Source organism: Musca domestica, unplaced genomic scaffold, assembly GCF_030504385.1.
Source record: "Musca domestica strain aabys unplaced genomic scaffold, Musca_domestica.polishedcontigs.V.1.1 35, whole genome shotgun sequence".
Taxonomy (NCBI): domain Eukaryota; kingdom Metazoa; phylum Arthropoda; class Insecta; order Diptera; family Muscidae; genus Musca; species Musca domestica.
The window spans coordinates 8,268,637-8,276,346 of NW_026712315.1; the positions used below are offsets into that span (position 1 = coordinate 8,268,637).

Sequence of the window (7,710 nt, forward strand, 5' to 3'; positions counted from 1 at the left end):
ATGGAGATCCTCAAAAGTAACTATGGGTCTATCTCGCTTCCTTCTCCATGTTATAAACAAATGCACAATAACATAATACCCCTACCACTATGTGGTGTAGGGTATAATTAAGGATTTCTATAAACCTTTAAAGAACGGTTTGGCCAAAAAATTGTATTTTTATACCCTACACCACATAGTGGTAAGGGTATTATGTCCTTGTGCATTTGTTTGTAACATGGAGAAGGAAACGAGATAGACCCATAGTTACTTTTGAGAACCTTCATAGAATCACTTTCTGAGTCGATTTATGCATGTCAGTCCGTCTGTCCGTCCGTCTGTCCATGTATTCTTGTGAACAAAATGCAGGTCGCATTTATTATCCGATTCAGATGAAATTTTCCAAACAATATTTTTTTGGCCCAAGGACGAACCCTATTGAAATTGGTGAGAATCGGATCAAATTTAGATATAGCTCCCATATATATCTTCATCCGATTTCGGGTTAAATGTGCACCAAATGTCCACTATCAGTCCAAATTACCTGAATTTTGGCACACCCAACCGAGTTCGGCCTAGAAGCAAGTATATCAAATTTGGAGAAAATCGGTTCAGATACAGCTATAGCTCCCATATATATGTTTTATCCGATTTGGTGTTTAAGCCTCTCACATTCGTAATATGCACTCCACAAGAATGATATTTGGTACCAGATATAAGATACAGCCCAGAAATAGCTGTTTGTAATTTTATCGAAATCGGTTCAGATTTGGATATAGCTCCCATATATATCTTCATCCGATTTCGGGTTAATTGTGCACCAAATGGCCGATATAAGTCCAAATGGACTGAATTTTAGTACATCGGACCAAATTCAGCCTAGAAGCAAGTATATCAAATTTAGTGAAAATCGGTTCAGATATAGATTTAGCAACCATATATATGTTTCATCCGATTTAGAGTTTTAGTCCCATACATTCGTAATATTCACTCCACAACCGTGATATTTGGTACCAGGTATTAGATGGAGCACAGGAATAGCTGTTCTAAATTTTATCGAAATCGGTTCAGATTTGGATATAGCTCCCATATATATCTTCATCCGATTTCGGGTTAAATGTGCACTAAATGGTCAATATCAGCCCAAATCACCAGTCTAGAAGCTAATACGTAAAATTTGGAGAAACCCGGTTCAGAGGTAGCTATAGTTCGTAAAATGCACGATAGAATTAGATAGATTTTGATTTTGTACCAAATATCTCATAGAGCTCTGAAATGCCCTGCATAAACCTTTTTACGAGAGCTCTACTAAATATGCATAGTGGTGTAGGGTATCATATAGTCGGCCCCGCCCGACTTTTGAGCTTTCCTTACTTGTTTTAAGTATAATTATTTGAAGAATTATAATGTCAGTCTTAATCAAGAATTTCTCGGAATTTCTGTCCTTTTGATGGAAAATTTTTAATTTGTACACAAAATTTAAAATTTACTCTTGACCAACAATTTTTAAAATTTTTGAACCTGAAACCTAAAGTTAGTTCGAAATTTTGTACGAAATTTGTTTTGCCGATTTTGAATTCTAAGTATTAGACGATATTTACCTAATGCGATTAAAAAAAGATTATTTTTCAAGAATTTTTAATCACAACGTTTCAAGACTATAAATGTCAACAGTTAAATGGTGTAATATTTATAAAAAATAAAAACACAAAGGAACAATTTTAACCCATGACCACTTGTTGAGGGTTCAATCTCCAATTTTATTAATTTCAATTGCAACTTTACTCCCTGACGGCTGATCGTCCAAACTCGGTTCATAATCATTTTGACTTCTATGCAAAAGAAAATCTGGATCATTCCATGGCTGAGGATCGGTGGATCCCGAAATCAGATAGATTATATTACCCACAGTGTAAACACTGCCACAGATGGCAAACAAGATTTGCCATTGTCTGTAATTGGACTGCAGAACAACAATTAAGTGTTTTTTAATCAAACTTCTCAGTACTGAACTTACATTATCCTCGACAATGGCACTCGCCACTATGGGCGTTAGAATTGGCATTATGGTTGCCGTGGCATTTATAAGACTCATCACAATACCGGTGTGATTTGGAGATAGGTCGATGACATTTAGGCCACTGCCAATCATATTGCCAGCATTGGTGGCCACAATCACTATCAGCAAAATGGCAGCCAAAACCTGTTGTTGTACCTCCAATAAGCCCAAACCAAAAAGGCATGCTGCCGGTATCCAAAATGAAATGGAGTTGTATGTTTTTCTCAGACCATTCAAAGTCAGCACCTTGTAATTCAAGAGCACATCAGCCAGCACCAAATATACATAGGACATTATCCACAACACTATGAAGGGTAAGGCGGAATAGAAAGTATTACTTTTCATATCCATGGCAAACACTCCGTTCATGTAGTTTGGTATGGCAGCTTGTATTGCCGAAAAACACCAGGCCTCGGAACTGCGAGCCACCAGCAGGGCCCAAACAGGTGGGGAGGTTAAAATAGCCTTCCATGGTATGGGTATTGATTTCCGAGTGGCTTCACTGTCTTCCGAAGCTTTTTTCTCCAATGAAGTCAGAATGTACAGCCTCTCTTCAGGAGTTATCAATTTAGAGGTATTGGGTGTACTGGAACCGAGAATCTCCCATAACCCGCACCAAATTATGCCAGCTGCACATGCTATATAAGAAATTCCCGGCCAGCCTAGGCTGGAAGTTGCAATGATGCCACTTACTAACATACCCAATAGAGTGCCACATTCAATACCCGAATTGGCCAAGGCACCCAAACGATTACGTTCTTTCACCGGGCACCAATTGGCCAAATGTGCATAGGCTGCGGCCAAATCAAAGCCCTGCAGCAGACCTTGCAAAACTCGAACGGCACAAAATATTTGCCAATCGCCCCATTTCAAGGTGAAGGGTAGAACTAGGCCCACCAATGAAGAGCCAAGTGTTGCAGCCAACAATGTTGCTTTGGCGCCATAGCGTTTACACACATAACCCGCTGGAAGTTGGGTAACAACATAACCCCAAAAGAAACTGGATAATATATACGATTTTTCCGTTTCACTCCAATCGTATTGCTAAAAAAAAAAAAAAAAAAAAAAAAAAAAAACAATTTTAAAATGTATTTCAGTTATTTTCTTAAAAAAAAAATGATCTGTTTTGCTTGACCTACCGGAAAATTCGGATTTGTGGTTAAAGCATTCGTCATGGCCACCAATGATATGCTGGCACTGTATTTGGTCATGTAATTTATGGCAATTCCAAAAAATAGCAAGACTGCTTGGACATGTCTCTGACCAATTAGGGGTCCTCGGGAGTAAATCACATTGTATTTATTATGGAACCTTTTTTGAGCAATTATTAAATAAAAAAAAGATTTTTGTGAACATACCTTTTGAACCAGCTGTTGTCATCCTTAAGTTTTTCTAAGCCAAAAAAAAAAAAGAAAAATAATAATCCGCTCTAAAATATCCTGCCCGCTTGGCGTCACACTGGGCGTTTAACAAATCGTTGTACCAGACCCTATTCAACTTAAATAGAAAATTTCACTGAAAAATGAATTGATCCAATATAGCAATGTTATCTGGCGTCAAAACACGTACCAGCCATAAGATACTCAAGCTAAGGACTTTTAACATAAAACTTGCGATAAAAGTGTAACAAAAAAATGCTTATTACAGAAAACATTGAATGAATCGATCACTTTCGTTAAAAATTTGCTGATTTGTAAAACAAACAAACAAAACTGTCCTTGAGTTCGACATATTGCACCCTTGGCAATAAGCAAAAAAAAAATTTCGAAAGTACCAGTCGATATGACTACTTGTAATCGTTTATAAAAACCATAACCGACCAATAAGTATGGTTTATATTTACAAATAATAGTAACCAGTAAATGCACTTAAAAAAACCCACAATTTCAGTGTAAAACAAGTAAGCAAAAGCTATAGCCGTGTGGGACCGACCATGTGATACCCTACAATACTACAATATATTAGAAACGCCCTTATGTGCAAATGAAAAATTATTACAAAATATACACAGTCAAAATATATACAGTCAAATTAAAAAAATAGCATGAGATAAAAAATATGAAAATATAAAAAATGCCACAAAATACGACAAAATCTATGTTTACGTCATTATTGTCATCTTTTTATGCGATTTTTTTAGATTTTATTTTTTATGCCAAGAGAGCATTCTGAATTGACAAAATTTATCAAAACCGGTCCAGCCAATCTTGAGATATAAGCATTTAACAAATATACATTGTATATATTTCGCTATATATATCCGATATATTTACTATCGGCATCTACGTAATGGTCACAATTGATCTGTTCGTCTATTTGCGATTTCGCCGGGATTAAAAATATTCGCGTTTTAATAGCAAATTTGACTTTTATTTAACACAAATGATATGTTTTTTTCCACCCACCATATATTACCCGATGACCATCAAAATTGGAAGGCTTCTACCCAGGCCTAAGCTCTAGCCACATGCGATTAGTCTATAATTGCAATCTGTAAAGCAACTGCAAAATCAGAAATTTTTTTCAATTTTTGATCATTATGAGATCATCTTCACAAGAAATATGCTTCTATTCTGGCCCTAGCCCCACCTCCATTCTAAATTTCGGGCCATAATTGCAACCTGTAAAATGAGTACAAATTAACATGGACTGACGGACGGACGGGCGGACATACATAGCTAGATATATACTTTCCTAGGTGGGAAACTAAAATTTCGAGGTGTTACATAATGTGTGGCCCAATCAAACTTATAATACCCCCTAACACATAGCGTTTTAGGGTATAGAAATGTACTGCAATATCGTAAGGCTTTATTCATATAATAAAAATGTTTATTTATTATTATAGAACAAGTAAAAACACATTAAGTTCGGCCGGGCCAAACTTTTAATACCCTCCACCTTAGGGTAAAGAAACATTAGAATAAGTGCGGCAAAAACCATTAAAATGCCGAATATCGGGAGGTGCAGTTATATGGGGACTATACCAAATCGTAGACCTACACATGCAATGTTTCGCCAAAGGAGCTAGAACCCATTATGACCTACAAATACCAATTTTCCGACAAATCCGTGAAAAAATGTGGCAAAAATCATCAAATTACCGAATATCGGGTGGTACCATTATCTGGGGGCTATACCAAAACGTGAACCTATAATTTCAATGACTCGCCACACGATCTGGGAGCCATTATGTTCTACAACTACGAAATTTTCAGAGAAATTCGTGAAAAAATGTGGCAAAAATCATCAAAATACCGAATATTGGGAGGTACCGTTATATGGGGACTATACCAAAACGTGGACCTATACATACAATGTTTCGCCACACGAACTAGGACCCATTATGACCCACAAATACCAATTTTTAGACAAATCAGTGAAAAAATATGGCAAAATACCGAATACCGGGAGGTACCGTTATATGGGGGCTATACCAAATCGTGGACCCATACATGCAATGTTTCGCCACCGAAGCTGGAACCCATTATGACCAACAAATACCAATTTTTAGACAAATCCGTGAAAAAATGTGGCATAAATCATCAAAATACCGAATATTGGGAGGTACCGTTACGGTACCAGAACGTGGACCGATATATCTCATTTTCAATACTAACCATCCTAGACACAATACAAATTGATGTGATAAATGTTGGCGCTCTACGTCAAATAATGTGGGCTGTATCGTGATTTCAATAGACAGACAGACGGACATCGTTAAATCGACTTAGAATTTTATGCTGATTATGAATATATATACATTATGGGGTCTACGACGAATATTTAAGGATGTTACAAGTGGAATGACAAAGTTAATATACCCTCCTTTCCAAGGTGGAGGGTATAAAAGGGTCGGAAACAAGATGGTCTCGGAAGTAGCCACCAACCTTGGTCAGTTGCTATGGTTTTTGCGTGGGGATATTCTCCCCAACAGTTATTTAAAATAAATCTCTCTCTCTACTAATGAATAAACATAATTTTTATAAAATCAAAAATAATGCAATAAATACTAACTATTTTGAAACAAAAATTTAACTACGGCATTCCCCGATATTCATTATTTGGATGAATTCGGCGACATTTCTTACCGGAATTGTTTATAATTCCGTATTCAAAGTTTGTAATGGGTACTACAACCCATGACAGAAAATTGTCTATGTAGGTCCACGTCTTCATATAGTCCACATTTAACGGCACCACATATAAGGACAACGATATCGTATATTCCCCGATATAACTTTAACTCCCGATATTCGATATTTTGATGATTTTAGCCACATTTTTCAATGGAATTATCTGAAAATCTACACAAGGAGTTACTTCTGAGTACTTTACCCTCTGGAAGAGAATTGTCTTTATAGGTCCACGATATCGTATGGCCCCCATTTAACTGTTCCCCCGATATTCGCCCATTTGGATTAATTTAGCGACATTTTTACCGGAATTGTTTCAAATGTCGAATCTAAAGTTTGTAATGTGTACTCCAGCCTATGACAAAAATCTGTATATGCAAGACCACGTCCTGGTATAGCCCCCATTTAACGGGTTTCCTTTCAGCGTTAGTTTTCGACAGATTTTATTATTATTTTTTTTTTTTTTTGATTTATTTATTTATTTATTTTTTTTTTTTAATTTTTCAAGTTCCTTCAAAATGGTGGATGCTATTAAAATTTCAGCCTGGTCGAACTTAGCTTCTTTTTCACTTGTTCAATGTTATATATTGGCCTCGTTTCCTTATTCTTTTTTGCTCGTTTCATACAAATACAAAAAAAACAAATACAATTGACATCTCTGGATGGGCATAACCAAAATTGCGAGTGAGTGTATGAGCGTAAATGAGAATTCATAACCAACCAGTCAATAAAGTCTTCAGATAACAAATAAAAGTTTTTATGGGGATTTTGTGAGAATTACATCATCCCAACTAGGATTATAATTAAAATTTAAAGTCCAAAGGATTAAATTTGCCGGGGTATTTGTATTTTTTCAATTCGGGCTTGTATTACCCATTCGGTGCACATTTAATTTGAAATCTGATAAAGATATATATGGGAGCTATATCCAAACCTGAACCGATCTCCCAAAAATTTGGCAAATATATTTCCGAGCTGTATTTGATATATTTCCCTGAATTTTGTTGTAACGGAGTGCATATTACGGCTGTGCAGAACAAATATAATAAATCGAATGTACAATACATATGGGAGCTATACCTATATCTGAACCGATGTTTAACGTATTTGTTTCAATGCTCAATTTAGTGGTAAGTGCAAAGTTCCACTTTAGCTCTTTTGAGTCTATTTTCTTTCTGTAGCGGTGAAAGTTCTTGCACTTTTTGGAATTTCAATGGCTTTACCCCGAGCTCGTTTTTCAATATTTGCCAAATGGAATATTGCAATATGTTCAGCTCACAAGCCGTTTTTCGGTCATTGCGACGCGGGTTTCGATCAAGTCGCTTCTTTACTTTTCGAACCATTTCTGCTGATTTTGCTGGTTTCTTCCGTCCACTTCCTTGACGTCGGGCTACGCTACCAGTATCACGGTAACGAGCGATGATTTATTTGTTTAAAAAAATACATGGACAGACGGGCGGACATGTATAAATCGACTCAGAATGTGATTCTATGCAGATCATTAAAATGAACTATAAGAAATGCACAAAGACATAA

The 7,710-nt window shown here is 36.3% G+C and overlaps 1 protein-coding gene across 1 annotated transcript; it reads right to left on the minus strand.

Annotated features, from left to right (window-relative positions):
• Positions 1 to 1,656: 1,656 nt before the first annotated feature.
• Positions 1,657 to 3,522, minus strand: LOC101895520 (putative inorganic phosphate cotransporter). The gene is made up of 4 exons (XM_005176519.4): positions 3,397 to 3,522; positions 3,178 to 3,314; positions 1,997 to 3,082; positions 1,657 to 1,942 (listed from the first exon to the last, which is right to left on the minus strand). Exons 1-4 carry the CDS (start codon positions 3,416 to 3,418, stop codon positions 1,727 to 1,729), a joined length of 1,461 nt encoding a protein of 486 aa, XP_005176576.1. The 5' UTR covers positions 3,419 to 3,522; the 3' UTR covers positions 1,657 to 1,726.
• Between the last annotated feature and the right edge of the window lie 4,188 nt (positions 3,523 to 7,710).

Coding starts and splice junctions, on each gene's coding strand:
- LOC101895520 (XM_005176519.4), bottom strand. CDS start 3,418: ATGACAACAGCTGGTTCAAAAG. Junction 3,315..3,396: donor GACAACAGCTGGTTCAAAAG/GTATGTTCACAA, acceptor TTTACTCCCGAG/GACCCCTAATTGGTCAGAGA. Junction 3,083..3,177: donor CCACAAATCCGAATTTTCCG/GTAGGTCAAGCA, acceptor TTTTTTTTTTAG/CAATACGATTGGAGTGAAAC.